This window comes from Crinia signifera, chromosome 4 (assembly GCF_055691185.1).
Source record: "Crinia signifera chromosome 4, ASM5569118v1, whole genome shotgun sequence".
Classification (NCBI taxonomy): domain Eukaryota; kingdom Metazoa; phylum Chordata; class Amphibia; order Anura; family Myobatrachidae; genus Crinia; species Crinia signifera.
The window spans coordinates 285417677-285433446 of record NC_139220.1 but is presented as its reverse complement, the minus strand read 5'-3'; the positions used below and the strand labels follow the sequence as shown (position 1 = coordinate 285433446).

The following is a 15770-nucleotide window of genomic DNA, read 5'->3' as shown; positions in this document are numbered from 1 at the left end:
TGTAATTGAAGCGGAAAAGGAAGGACACACTTGGAACAAGAGATAGGACAGAAAAAGGACACAGACACAACATGATTAATTACTATGAAGAGCGTATTTGTCAGCTCTGTGCCACAGTGCGGCTGGTACTTTAGCAAGACAATAGCAACTGTAATACTGGCCCAGCCTCCGCCATTACTCCTGCTATATATAGTAAGATCTGTCAGTAAGAAGCCTTACAGCTGCATTTTACTCATGACTGCAAGCAGGTATTGAATTAGACAGCAATGTATTGTTTTATTGCGTGTTAGTCACATCTATAATGGAATCATTCATTTGTATTTTTTCTCTTTCTTTCTCTCCCGGCTGCTGTTCCTCAGAACTACACCTCAAGTACAAGCTACTGAAACGACCTGACTGCCATTTACTGCACCCCACAGAATACCAATCAGTACAGAAAGGAATTTCTTCTTGCTCATCTATAAGCAGACTCTTCCCTTCCCGGAAAAATAAAAAACTGAGGCGTCCCTCCCCCTCCAAAGTCCGAAACAGACGCTCACCCCCCTGTATGCTCACGGCATGAAGACTTGCACCCTGCATGTTACAGAGTAATGTGCATGAGATGACATTGGGGAAGAGGACAGAGCTGCCCCCCTCCCTACTTCCCACCATGCAGATCCCATTTCCATTGACCCTCTATCTTCTTAAAGTCCATCGGGGGGGGGGGGGGGGGGCATTTATGGAATCAGATTGGAAAGTGGATGACACTATCCTTTTCCTCCTTCACCTATCCCAGCTGCAAAATGCTTGTGTCTCAGATACTACATGTTTATCAGTGCTGAGTATGTCTATACACTCTTCCGCAGCTTAAAGGGAGCCCCTCCCCAGTTCTTCTCAATATATTGGCTGCCCATCGACAAACAGCAATAGGAGTAACCCTCAGCCTAAGGACTGTCCTACAGGCCACAGGGCACAGCACAATGTCGACCGGGCAGACCAGGCAAGGGTTCTGCATGTTGCAGTTAATTTGTGTTCAATTTCCTTCAAAGCGAAAGGGCTACATGTTAGAGATACTCAGTATCGTTATGCAGGGACGTGTCTTCACTTGAAGAGGGCTACAAAAGTGTATGTAGATACTCAGTACCATTATACAGCGCGGCATGTTCTTTTTTTTTTTTTTTTTTTCAGGCGGCTAAGCATTTATAGAGGCACTCGACACCGTTCTACAGTACAGCATGCTTATTCTCAAGCTACTGGTAGTGCATAAAGGTAGTCTGCATTATTGTACAGTGCAGTACGTTTATAATAGGGGGATGGAAATGTATAGATATAATCAGAATCATTATGCAGGGCAGCATGTTAATAATCAGGGGCTAGGAGTGTATAGAGATACTCAATATAATTATACAGTGGAGCATGTTCATTATCAGGGGCTGAAAGTGCAGAAAGATTCTATATCTTTATATAGTGCAGAATGTTATTTATTAGAGGTAGGGGGTAGGGGGATGAAACTGCCCCCCTGACTCAGGAATGTGGTTCCAGCTTTAGGGGGGGAGGGGAGAATTCTATATATTAAGGATTTAGCCTACCCCCTCCCCACTACAGTTATCCCTAGTCCAGTCCCTCCAGCCCTGCTCTGGAGAGAGAGAGAACGCACTCACCTTCACAACCTCTCCAGCGCTCTTTTTAGATGCAATTTCTGATATGCATAAGAAGCTGATTGTACAATAACTGCTCATATGGAAATAAATACTATGCAATATAATCTTACTTGGCGCAATTCAATCTGTGCAAAGTGCTGGGAGAACTTTCAGTATTCAGAATTACCACACAGTGGCACTGTTGTAGTGAATGTTTATTCTAAGGTTATTGTAATAGAGGTTGCAGAATGGAAAGGACATCAGGCCTAATTCAAAGGTGATCGCAGGGCAAATTTGTTCTCAAAATGGGCAAAACCATGTGCACGGCAGGTGGGGCAGATGTAACATGTGCAGAGAGAGCTAAGGTGTGGACTCACAGTGTGATTCGATTTCACTATTCGATTTTGGCTAACTGCTCTTTAGATTTAAACCCCATACACACTAGACCAGTTATTTTTTACCTTGCAGCACACTAAATAAGATTTTAAAATTGCCAAGGCACACCATGAGATCCCCACAGGGCAAAACACGTTGGCACCCACAGGAAAAACAAACAAACCTATTGGCCCGCATATAAAAAAACAATCACACTGGTCCCCACAGGTAACAAAAATAAAATGCATTGAAGAGACCAGTAAATAACATTTGAACTGGTGGTGGCTGTAAACTGGTTTGGGCATCTCTAGATCTGGGGGCACACTAGTGTAATACGGCACAGTGGTTGAAAAATGCTGCACTAGGCAGTATTAGCAATATCAGAAGGGACTTCTGGGCAATATTATTCATAATATCATCTAGTGTGGACACTCCATATCGTTAACAATGATTGATGTCTTCTAAACAATTTGTCGATATAGCCAAGTGACCTGCATGTTTAGCCGGTCCCGGTGACACCACTGTTAACCATATCGGCACCACTGTTAACCATATCGGCGGGCAATATCGTACACCCGCACCCAGAATCGGACCGTGTGTACACAGCTTTAGATTTGGGTGAAGTGTGTTTAAACTGAGATCTAAATTGCAGTGTAAAAATAAAGCGGCCTGTATTTACCCTGCACAGAAACATAACTCACCAAATGTAACTCTCAGTACCTATTACACCTGTCCCACCTGCAGTGCAGCATGGTTTTGCCCATTTTGAGAACAAAGTTGTCCTGCGATCAGGTCTGAATTAGGCCTATCAGCTTGCTCTCCCTCCACTGTTATAGAACTACAAGTCCCACATGGCCTGCAAGTCAAAAGTTGGCATATGCTTGGACTTAGAAAGCTCGAGTAATGTACACTGAAAAATACAAAAAGTTATCGTTTATAGAACATTTATTCCATTTGTAATGTAATACTCAGCAAACATCTGCATACAATCAGTGATAGGACAACGATGTCTGTTAGCACATACTGTAGGTGTGTTTTGATTCTTTATTACATTGGTATTCCAGCTGCTATGGAACTACATATGTCAGCATTCCCTGCCATCATTTTACATGTAGAAACCGTGGCATGGTAACTCCGGGGATATGTAGTGTAACAACAGCTGGAGGGTAAATGGTTTCTTACCCCTGCTCTATTAGTGCAACACCTTATGAAGTACCCAAACTGCTCCTTATTACAAAACGTTGCAGCGACTGATTTAAGAATCACTTGTACTGTCAGCCGGGGGCGGGGCTTGAGCATAACGTCATTAAGCCCCGCCCCCATGGTGGGAAATGACCCGATTTGCCGATCGCTGCCGAGGGGACTGGGCTAAAATGATGCGATTCTGACACTTTAGCCCCGCCCCCTCATCGGAGATTAGCCAATCCGGTTATTTTAAAATGCTGAGGTCAGGTGTGAGATAGCCGGGAACAGGGGGGGAGCGGGGGTCCCCCAGAAACTGTGAGAGTTGCCCACCTTTCAGGGAGGTCGACATAGCTAAGTTGGACAGGGTCAGAAGGTCAACACAAGTAGACAATGGGAAGGTCGACATGAGTTTTTCATGTTTTTTTGAGCCGACAGGCAGTATTTCATTAGTAGCCCAATAGTGTGCCGAGCGCAGTGAGGACAGAGCACTGTGCCTGAAGAATGGGGAGCCATGCAGGGGGACGCACTACACTGATATGGGGTCCATTTTGACTTATGCCGAAATTTGGGACAAAAAGTGAAAACTCATGTCGATCATTTGACTGTCTACCTTCTCATTGTCGATCTAATGCTTGTGTTGACCTTCCAACCCTGTCGACCTAAGCCCATGTTGACCTTTAGATGTCAACCTAATGTATGTTGTCCTTCATACAAACCAGAATAATATCCTGTTAGGAGACTTGAAAATAAGTCTGAAGATGAACCGGACAAGGACCAGAAGGAGAACAGCATTGGGGACTTCAGAGATGAATCGGTTTCAGCCAGACACTGGGGTCAAAGAGCTCAGAACAGCGACCACCAAGAAACAACATTGTACTGGCAATTTGGGAGTGGTGCAGGCTCTTATATGTATCAGTGTTCTGTGATTAGTTCCAGTCGTCAGCTGTTGGGAGTGGCTAAGGAATGGTCAGGTGACTGCTTCCAACATGGCTGCACCCATGTCTGAGATCTGGAGAGAGGACTAGTGTGAGAAAAGCAGGCCTGCAGTACAGCGTATTGCAGAGAGCTGTAAACAGAGACGGCTAGTCACAGAGCTATGCATGAGGAGCACAAAGAACGCCCAGGTGTCTGTACCTTCCCATGCATAGATACTGGCTTCAGAAGCTTGGATGCAGTGGACATTCTGAATATCAGTGGATCAGAGAAGCCTTCCAGTGGGCATCTCTTTACACAAGATCCACCTGCCGGAGTACAGAGGAGCAGCAGTGGCAGCATTTGTGTCCAGCTCTAAATCAGCCATAGCGTAAACAGCAGAACATAGCTCCTCGCGGTCTCCGCAGTCACCAAATAGTCCTTACCCCAAATCATTCATGTCCTACCAGAATAAAGACACTTGGGAAACACACACGCACACACCTACATTGAAAACGGTGCAGAATTCGGACCCGTACGAACGTTAGGACACGAATGATTGAACATGAAAATAATGCCCCCGGGATCGGCATCGCTACTCCCAACATTTGATCTGACCAACATTGTGAAAGTAGCCAATGAGAGTCTAGGAGCAGGTTTAGGAGATTGAAGGAAGTGTCGGCTTCACCACGTCGGCTATGGTAGGCACCGGAGAAGATGTTGGGAATATGTATAGTAAAAAAAAACTTCAAACATAGGGCCTAATTCAGACCTGGTCGCTAGGCTGCATATATTTGCTGCCTAGTGAGCAGGTAAAACCTCCCCCTCCCCCCCCCCCAACCAAATCCCCACACTAGTATGCAAGCGGATGTGTACTCCTTCACATCCACTGGCATGCGGCTGCATGGAGGAAAAATTATTCGATAGTTGCTCACCAACGAATGAGTTTTCCAGCCTTCGCTCTATAAAGTAAGTCTATACTCACTATTCAGATGACCGCTATACGCCGAATTGGGGGAGGGTGCTGATGTCATGTGACGCCCCCTTCCTGCCCACAATTGTGCTAACACCCCGGCGAGTGTGAAATTCGCCAAAGGCATTCGCTCCAGGGGGTTGCAAATGTGCAATCATGTCTGAATTGCACCCATAACACTGAGCCAGGTTGGTATATACTGCATACCTCCTAACTGTCCCGCTCTCTACAGAAATGTTCCGTTTTTTGGGGATGTTCTGTGTCCCGCCCAGGGCCGGCAGTGTCCCGCAACAGGGTGCAGTTCGGAGACCTCCCTGTCAGCCGTACAGCGTCTATTCCCGCAGCAAGATGACTGGGGGCATGGCTAGAATCTCGCAGAACCTCTGGGCCATGCCCCACAGCGGCATAACAGGGCGTGGCCTCATAGAATGACACGATTTGCAGACCACACCCCCTTCCTGGCAGGCCACGCCCCCGAATTTTGGGCCCGTGCCTTCGCTACAGCCATTCAATAAGTTGGGAGATATGTATACTGGTATGTCAGGGTTGTCCAGATGTGGCCCAACTAAGAACCAAAGCAAATGTATATCACATATTCTTTTAATCATACTCAGAGAATTAAAGGGATAGGAGTAGAAGGAAATGATTCTGTGGCTCAAAGTTGATTAGTTGCTTTGGTCAACGTCTCATTGAAGGTTTAATACATCTCTTCAATGTATGTATTCTGCAAGGTTCAGACCGGTTTGCAGTGCAAATTTGTTCTCAAAATGGACAAAACCATGCTGCACTGCAGGTGGGGCAGATGTAACATGTGAGAGAGTTAGATGGTGGGGTGTGTTCAAACTGATATCTAATTTGCAGTGTAAAAATAAAGCAGCCAGTGTTTACTCTGCACAGAAACAAAATACCTCATCCAAATCTAAATATCTGCAGTGCACATGGTTTTGCACATTTTGAGAACAAATTTTTCCTTCGATCAAGTCTGAATTAGGCCCATAGATTCCCATTCAGAGGCTGCACTGCTGAAGGCAGTCATATCCCACAGAGTAGGATTATTTGACCCGGAAGCAAATTGATTCAGAATGCAGGGGCAGTGGTGTATGTAATGTGCGGGGGGGGGGAAGTTGTCGGTGGCGGCAGATGTTATGCGGGGGGGGGGGCGGGGTGTATGTAATGTGGGGGCTCACCTGCTGCTTTCTGCTGGCTCCAGATGCCGGGGCGGAGCTTCTTCTGCAGCCAGGCGGAGGGGGAGCAGGGGCTGGGCACAGCAGCCCTACTGTGGCCATTTTGGATTTGGGCAAAGTGCCCAGCCAGCCCGGGGGGGGGGGGGGGCGCGACCAGCCCGTATTTTATGAGTTTTGGGCCGGCCCACTGGGAAATGTCCCGGTTTCCCAGCGGGCCAATCCGCCCCTGGTACCGTTCATGTACAGGTATCTTTGTGGACAGCACTGCTCTATGCAAAAACACTTTTATCATTTTCACCACTTGCTGAAGAAGCTAGACCAGTTTGAAGCAGTTATATGTCTTCTACATGCTTGATGAAGGTCTCCACTGCATCTTCCGCTGACTGAAAATGAATCATACGCATCTTGCACTTGATTTGTGGGAACACAAAGAAGTTGTAGGTGGTCAGGTCTGGATTATACAGCAGATGACCGAGCTAATAGATTCACGGTCTAGCCATCACTACTGGACTTGTGGTCAGGTTATTGTCATGATGAAGAATGGCACCATGAGCACGAGCTCTTGCACAGCCAGTCTTGACCACAAAAACAGCCACTAGTTGCTTGGCCATGCTGTGCACATGTTGGAATTTCTGTGGCGGTGCACCTCCAACTGGGGTCCACTGGGCCTACTGTTGTTTGGTCTTGGGTTGAAACTCCAACCAGGATGAATCGCCACTGATGGTCTCCTAGACAGAGTTTGAGCAACTGCCATTAAATCTGGCCAGCATGTTCTGCTCTTGAGTCAGGCTAAGCATTTTATGGAGTATCAAGCAGATGGATCCCGATGAGATGCCTAACTTCTCTAGCTGGACCATAGTCACACTGGTGTCCTCCTCAAATAAGGTCAGCATGGTAGCAATATTGTCCTCAGTGAAGTTATACACAGTTCGGCCACAGTACTCATCTATCAGGAATGGGACTGTGCCAACAACAGCTTGCAGTCGGTGAAAACTCTTGTAGTCGTAGAAGATCCTGGCTCTCTAGTGGCCTCTGTTGCACTCCACAAGTTTGTAAACATGCGGATTTCTTCAGTGTGCAGTGCTATACGGTTCTCTGCTTTCACATCTCACAAGTACTTTAGGCAAATTTTTATCAAACCTTTGATAAAGTATCCACCAATCAGTTCTGTCATGTTACAGGGTGTGTTTTAAAAATTATCATTTAGGAACTCTCTGGTTGGTACTTTATCTCTCTGTTAGCTTTAGGCTAGGAAAGAGCCACATGGGGTCTATTCACTAAGCCTTGTCTAGAGATAAACCGTCCAGCTCCTAACTGTCATTTTTTAAACAGCCTGCAACATTGCAGTTAAAAGTTATTGGCTCATACTTTATCTCTGTCCACTTTATCTCTCTTTAAAGCTTACTAAATAGACCCCTTAGGGCCCAATTCAGACATGATCGCCTGGCTGTGAGTGTTCGGAGCCCAGCGATCATGTCAACGCCGCCACGCAGACGCGAAATCCCACCCACATGCACAACCGCGTATACATTAGCAGCGGTTTACATAGGGGGGGGGGGAACCCTTCGCAATCACTCATCATAGAATGGTTTCCCCCCTTGATTGTAGCGCTGAGCCTGCGATGGCCATGGGGAGTAGGCCGCTGCTGACATCAGCGACCCTCCCGCCCAACGGCCAGGCAACCCCTGCGTTTTCTGGGGCACTCCCAGACAACTCCGATGTTTCGTCCCCCAAATGCCCTGCACCTGACAATCAATGTGCAAACAGCGCACTGGCTGTGATCGCACCGTGGACCGTGCCCATGCAAGGTCGCTCAATAATCGCTCTGGCTGCTAACTCGCAGCCCAGTGAGCGGGCCTGAATCGGGCACTTAGTCAGGGAATAACTCCCTGGTATTGCTCTATTTAGTCTCATTAGCTTCCTGTAAAAAAAAAATCTATTTCTACAATGACCTTGGAGACAATTCTCCCTCACAAGCCAAATACTGGACTAGTCGTATTTACCCCAGCACTGTAAGAACCAAGCAGTATATGAATAGCGACATTAGAAGGCCCAAAACTTGCACCTCACATCATTCCTAGATTTATTTTTCTTCTCTTTTATGCAATATACTACATCTTATCACCAATTGTCATATCTTAATTGGCTGAGATATGATTATTAGTTGTTAAGATAATTTTAGAATATAATTCCTTGAAATATGAGCTTTATAATCAGCAAGTGAAAACAGGCCCCCATAGAGTGTTTTTTACAAAAATATAACTTTAAACAGTTAAAATAATAAAAACACAAAATTGGCGATAAGAGACCAAGTGCTGCAATCTTTCAGCTTGCCATAAATCCCATTGTCTGTGGAGGGGATAGGCAGCGTCAGTTTGTGGACAAACATCTCTGTGGAAAAATCAAACTCATTAATTCCCTATCTTAAAGTTCAATTTATCTAGGAATATCCGGCAGGGTGTGAAGGCTGTGGGGAACAGCCAATAATTGGCCATCACCCATCGCCTCGGCCAATAACTGAGTGATAGGGATAAGGGGGGAGGTGAGTCAATGTGAAGTGTAGGCTCACCTGCATGGTATCCTTATCAATTGGAGAGCAGGGTTATAAGACGGCAGAAACTTATTAAGATTACAGAGGAGGCTATTAAGGGAAAGGTGTGAGTAATGTTGGTTATAAGGCAGGGAAAGAAAGTAGAGGCGCTGAAGCACTGAGACTAGAAAAGGGGATTCTAAAGGCAAATTGTATTAGAGGGGACTTATATAATAAAATCTGAGAAAACCAGCAGCGAAGGAGAGCAAGCTCGGGGGAATAGAAGTAGAGAAATAGACGAAAGGAAAGTGAACAAAGGAAAAGATGATTGCAGAAGAAATGAGATGGAGTGGAACTCAATAGAGGGAGAGAACAAGATAGAGGGGGCAAGAAAAAGAGAGAGTGGACTAGAGAGACACCGAAGGAGTGTGGGAGATGAGAAATGAGAGTTTGAGAGAGACATTGACTGAGTGAGAAATAGTTAGGAACGTACATACAGTGGGGCAGGGAGAGAGAACAAGGTGAGACAGCAAACCAGAGAGAAGAAAGAAATGAAGAGTGGGGCAGAGAAAAGATAAACTAGGAGCGCAGACAAAGTGAATAGAAAATCTACACAGAAAGAAAAATAGATAGAAGTGACGGGTGGGGAGGTATAAGGAGAAAGTGAGAGTTTAGGGTCAACAGAAAAGTCAGCCTGGAGACTAGTTGTTCTGGGTGTTGCAGCAGACTCCCTGGCACCCTATCCTGTTTTACCCACCTGACGGTCAGCCACCAGAACGTCCCAGATTGAGGTGTGAGTCCCAGCACCTTTCCATGGGTCTGACCCTTTGTGAAAATTTCAGCAGCTTTTTTGCTGGTGCCATATTGGGAGAGCAGGTGATCTAAGGAAATCTAGGATATGGAGACTCACCATCCTGGGGCCTTTATGCTGCCCCCTTACTCCAACATTAAAGCCTCTGGTTGCCAGTTCCCTGCCCACACCACCTTTCACAAGCTGAGCAGCTCCGTATTGGGATACCAACTTCCATCAGGGACACCGCACGGCATCTCAGACATTCTTGGGAGACCGCTACCCTCTCCACATGGTGGCATGTTGCCAGCATACCCTACTATGCCAGGATATGGAAGAGCTTCAGCTACCGGGGGCTGTTTTGCAGAACAAGGCGGCATTGTTGCCAAAAGTGGAAGCCCATACAGCAATCAGAACCAGGGTGACTGGATGGATATCGGGCAGGACTGGAGAGCAGGCAACAGGACACTTGGTAATGGTAAGTAACATATGGAAAACCTAAAGAGACAAGATGGGAAGGTAACAAACCAGGCACAGAGATTAAACATTTAAGGAATCTAAAGGGGAAATAAAGATATAATTAGATTATTTTCCTTTCTGTGGGAGTGTAATGCAGTAGGTAACAACCATTATAAAATAGTAGATATACAGCAAATGTTGGGTGCACTTAAAAAATAGTCCCTATCAGTTATGAGGGAAAGATAAATGAATGTGTGTAACAGAGGTTCCTCTCAGCGCAGATGCAGTACAGCCGGCACTAATTATTTTTGCAGCGTAATGTGAATGACACTTGAAAAAGTTTACAGTATAGAAATTATTGTCAATCCGATTGATCGTAATGCTGCCTTAATACTTTTAATTTGAAATTTCTACATGTAAAGTTCATCAAACTGGACATAGAATATCATATGCTGCAGCAACCAAAGAGGGTTGGATTAAATGTCACTTGCAGTTATGGAGAGATATTTTGCAAATTCCCTTCCTAATGTTATGAAAGCAGGACCATCGTTTTGCTAAAATCAAATTCTAATACCACTTTCACATCGCAGACCCGTTTTAAAAACCGGTATTTTAAACCGGTAATTAAAACGGGTCAGAGCCTTAATAGTGGCCAGATTAAACGTTTTAAAAGCAGGTTCAGTGTCATTACACATTGCAGTTGAAACGTTTCAATCTGAACACGTTTCAAGGCAGAGTGTAATGCACTGATCAGCGCCATCCCCGGTGCTCGTCCGTGCGGCGCGGAGGTACCTGTTAAGGGAGAGCCTGGAGGTCCCTGCGCCTGCGGCGCTGAGTATGATGCTGCCGGGGTCCCTGCAGTGAAGTGGAAATAACGCGCTATCTCCAGCGGAGATAGCGCGTTATTTCCACTTCACTGCAGGGACCCCGGCAGCATCATACTCAGCGCCGCAGGCGCAGGGACCTCCAGGCTCTCCCTTAACAGGTACCTCCGCGCCGCACGGACCCCCTGCCAGCTCCCGGGGAGGTCTTTTAACGGGGGGGGGGGGGGGGGGGGGGGGCAAGTGCTGGGATATACAGTATGTTGCAGCAAGTTCCAGCCTTGGCCGAGCAAGTGCTGGGATATACAGTACAGTATGTTGCAGCAAGTTCCAGCCATGGTCGGGCAAGTGCTGGGATATACAGTATGTTGCAGGAAGTTCCAGCCATGATCGGGCAAGTGCTGGGATATATGTTGTCCGGGGGGGGGGGGGGGGGGCGGCGGCTATCAGTGCTTGTGCTTGTGTTGTTTGCCTGAAATACCGTTTCAGACATACTGCACACATTCACATTGCACAAAAAACGGCAAGGAACCGTGTAGGACTCTGCTTTTTACACGGTTCGAAATGCCAGTTAACTTAAAACGGTAAATTGCCTGTGGTGCATTCACAGTGCACCCTTAAACGTTTTAAAAAGGGAAAAAAACGGCATTATTGTACAATGAGCTTTACAAACACGGGACAAGTTTGTGTTTATCTGCAGTCACCACAGATAAAGTTTGGACATTATCTTTATGCTGTAAAGTCGGGAGCAACATGTTTATGTTCAGTACAATAAAGTTTTTCTTACACATCTTTTATTCTGTTCCTTATATCAACCGATTTTTAATGCTGGCATTTATTCTACATTCTATCATGTAGGGGTAGTAGGTTTGCATTACCATTAAAAACCATCATATACTATTTTCTACGTTCCTTATTGTTCTCCAGGCCCCACAGGGAGCGTAGAAGTTTCCACCAGGAAGAAGCACACCAGACCCACTTTCACAGGTCATCAGATATTTGCCCTGGAGAAGACCTTTGAACAGACAAAGTACCTGGCAGGCCCAGAAAGGGCGAGATTGGCTTTCAGTCTGGGCATGAGTGAGTCCCAGGTGAAGGTGAGTTCTGTATTCTATTCCATGGAAAATATTCCACATACAGAAGGCATTTCTTTCCAATGATTATTAAAAATAAATGGGAGCTGATGTGTTGTTTTTACTGCCAGGCATATTCCTAAAACAGAACAGAGCCACCTAGTGGCCAGATGGTTATGAAAAATCTTAGAAAACATGCACTGTGAATGTTAGAAATAACTTTAAAGTTGGTGATTCTCAGATGTAATCTACTTTATAATAGTACAATAGTTTTTTTAAGATATAAGACACACAGGAAGTATGACAGACAGGTATATAGGAGAAACATTTAAATATATATGAAATAAATAGAACAGCGGATCTCAACCTGAAGTACAAGTAAAATATTCTGTATTGGTGGGAGTACATCTGAGAGATCACTAGACACACAGGGAATGCAGTGTCTTAGGTGTACCTAGCCACATGACTTATGGGGCCAAATGTAATAGGGTGAGAGTTTCAGAAAGTGAGAGATTTTGGAAGAGTTTTCCCATGTTTTTTAAAGCAGCAATCAATTACAAGGCACAATCAACCTGATTTTGCAGTGTAATTGATTGCTGCTTTAAAAAAAACATGGGAAAACTCTCCCAAAATCTCTCACTTTCTGAAACTCACCCTATTACATTTGGCCCAAGGTAGGAACCTGATAACATGTAAGAAGATACAGTGATCCGAAGATTTGGGCTCTAGTGGGAACGGCAAAAAAAGAGATTCGGATAACTGGACACCAAACCCTAATGTCAGAACTCTGCCTATCTTAAGTAAAATATGCTTCAGCAGCTTCTGTTTCATTCAACATATAGTAATAATAATAATTAGAGTAAAACATATAAAATGTATATCCCTGTAATGGATAGTAATAATACAGCTGTAACATAAATAACGTATACGTGGAATGTCATTTTATTGTCAATTTTCCATTTATCTTAAGCGAGCGAGTAACATATTTATAATGTAGTCTATTTGTAAATCGTGTTTATAGTAGTGCACATTATTGTACACATATAGCTTTTATATATAGTGCTGCGTGATCATTTGCTCTAGTGGCAATTATATCTATTAAAAAAGTTTTGCTGTGAAAATGTTAGGGGTATAAATTATGCAAATAGGCAGCCAGGGGGTACAAAGGTGGGGACAGATGGAAAATGAGATAGATATAAGACATGGAGATAGATAGATAGATAGATAGATATATAGATATCCGATTATGCCATATCTTTTTATCTATTTGTATCTGATTATGCCTTATGATAGATAGATAGATAGATAGATAGATATGCCATCGATAGATAGATAGATAGATATGCCATTGATAGATAGATAGATAGATAGATAGATAGATATGCCATCATTAGATAGATAGATATGCCATCATTAGATAGATAGATAGATAGAAAGATAGATAGATAGATAGATAGATAGATATATGCCATCATAAGTTTTAGTCAGTGGATCTTGACTACATTTTCGTCTAATTTTAGTCACTGATTTAGTCATAGCTTTGCAGTTTATTAATACTGTAATAGATTTGATGAAGATCATTTCTCTATCATTTATTTTGAATACCTACTATGTGTTTGTTAATCAAAAAACAAGTGCAACACAAATGTGATTTCCTTCACAGTCAGTCATTTATTTTCCATAAATATCAATTCAAGGAAATTATTTTATTTTAATTAAATGTTTTCAATTAAATAATTAAAGAAAAATACAACCTACCTAATACAAGTAAGTAGTACAGTACTAGTCTACTAAATAAACTGAAGCTGTAAGGATGCATATTATAATATATAAATATTCAGCTAAAGGTAACTAATGAGCCAGCTACAGAGGCTGACTGAGTGATTCTGTTGTGCAGCTGCAGCGCAAGTTAGTAAATCTAGGGCCAGAGAGGATGGATAAAACGGTATAAAATACAGGATTATTAATTAAAGAATCCAACAAATCACTCACTCAAAAAATGATTCAGCATTTTCGTCTATTCAATTTTAGTCATGACAACATGACGAATATTTAGACATTATTTTTATTGTTAAAAAATTCCAATTTTCTTTATCGTCACATTTTAGTCACAGAAAAAACCTTTGTCAATTAAATTAACACTGATAGGACAGTGATAGATATATTTATGTCACAGATATTATATTCTGTAGATAGGAAATCATCAGAAAGATAAGAGATAGATAGATAGATAGATAGATAGATAGATAGATAGGATATATTAGATAGATAGATAGATAGATATATTAGATAGATAGATAGATAGATATATTAGATAGATAGATAGATAGGATATATTAGATAGACCGATAGATAAGCATAATAAGACAGACGACAGATGGATTAGATATAGATATATAGATAAGACTTTATGAGAAATATAGATATGATACAATTATCTAGATAGACATTAGCAAGGTAAATATAAATATAATATGACTATATTAACAAATGTAAACAAATATAATGTATATTGCTATCCCCCCAGGTCTGGTTTCAGAACCGACGCACAAAGTGGCGTAAAAAGACCACTGTAGAACCCTCCGGACCACCCTCCCTTGGCTCTCGGGCCCCTGGGGACCTAACACCCTCTGAGAATGAGGATGATGAATACAGCAAACCATTGGATCCAGATTCCGATGATGAGAAGATTCGGCTGTTACTGAGGAAACACCGGGCAGCGTTCTCTGTGCTTAGCCTGGCACCTCACAACCTGTGACACGGAATGACACAACAAATCCAGAAGCTTTGATGGGACGGAAAAGAACTTTAGACTATTAAAAGACATCACAAAACCAAACATCAGCTACAAAACATACTGCCAAATAATGGACAAGCATGCTGCGGAGTACACAGTATTCTGCCACCTCTGATGGGGAAATGTTGTGCTTCATGTAAGGCAGACACATGGACTCCTGTATGCTATAGGTGACACAGTACACATGTGACAGTGATGGAGTCGAGTAAGCCAGAAGTGTGCATCAGACAATGGAACACGCCACATTCTTACTGCTGGGTCCCTTTCCCCTAACATCTGCGTTGAGCACTTTCATGCAGCGAGCTGGTACATTATTATGCTGCCTCTGTGCCAGTCATTGACTTAGGGAGAACCCTCAGACTCCACAGGCTGCAGCTTTTGAAGTTTTCATTATATTACCCGAACCCTGCACTGAACCCCAATATCTCAGTTACCCATACTATCTGCATTGCAGGCAGTGAATCTTGATACAGAATTACATTAATATCTAACAGACTGGACATCTTATTCTAAGTATACAATATTCCTATGACTGTATCATTGGCTTACATAACCTATGCTATTTACACTGATTGATTGACCAGCAATATCCGAGAAATGACACAAATATCATTATACATGGCAGCTGCCTCTGAATTGTGGCTGGATGTCCACTTTAAGCTTTACAGCAGGAATGGGGAACCTTCAGCCCTCCAGCGGTTGTTGAACTACACATCCCAGCATGCCCTGCTACAGTTTTGCTATTTTGCCATGCTAAATATGTTGCAGGGCATGATGGGATGTGTAGTTCAACACCAGCTGGAGGGCTGAAGGTTCCCCATCCCTGCTTTATAGATTCTAAAGTGCAAGGTTAAGTAGGACATACACTAGGGCGCCTCTCCTCTTGTAGAAGTCACCCCCGATCCCCCCTCATGCTATGATTGACAGCAGGTCTGATGCGATGCACTGTCGCTATGAGTCGTACCACTTGCAGAAGCAATCTGATGGATCTTTCACTTTAGAATCTATAAAGCAGGGATGGGGAACCTTCAGCCCTCCAGCTGGTGTTGAAC

At 43.7% G+C, this 15770-nt stretch overlaps 2 protein-coding genes across 10 annotated transcripts in view; both read left to right on the top strand.

Moving 5' to 3' along the window:
* Positions 1 to 1749, top strand: part of ANK1 (ankyrin 1) — a 273955-nt gene extending 272206 nt beyond the window's left edge. For all 9 annotated transcript variants that reach the window (XM_083184877.1, XM_083184870.1, XM_083184876.1 and 6 more), the window contains one exon: positions 360 to 1749. Coding sequence is in view for 8 of the 9 variants with exons in the window: in XM_083184870.1 (XP_083040996.1) it covers positions 360 to 386 (27 nt within the window). In the remaining variant the exon portion in view is untranslated. The remainder of the gene's footprint in view (positions 1 to 359) is intronic.
* Positions 1750 to 6417: 4668 nt separating this feature from the next.
* Positions 6418 to 15391, top strand: NKX6-3 (NK6 homeobox 3). Its single transcript, XM_083184868.1, has 3 exons — positions 6418 to 10046; positions 11776 to 11945; positions 14449 to 15391. The coding sequence occupies exons 1-3, from the start codon at positions 9677 to 9679 to the stop codon at positions 14677 to 14679; spliced, it is 771 nt and encodes a 256-aa protein (XP_083040994.1). The 5' UTR covers positions 6418 to 9676; the 3' UTR covers positions 14680 to 15391.
* The last annotated feature ends 379 nt before the right edge of the window (positions 15392 to 15770 follow it).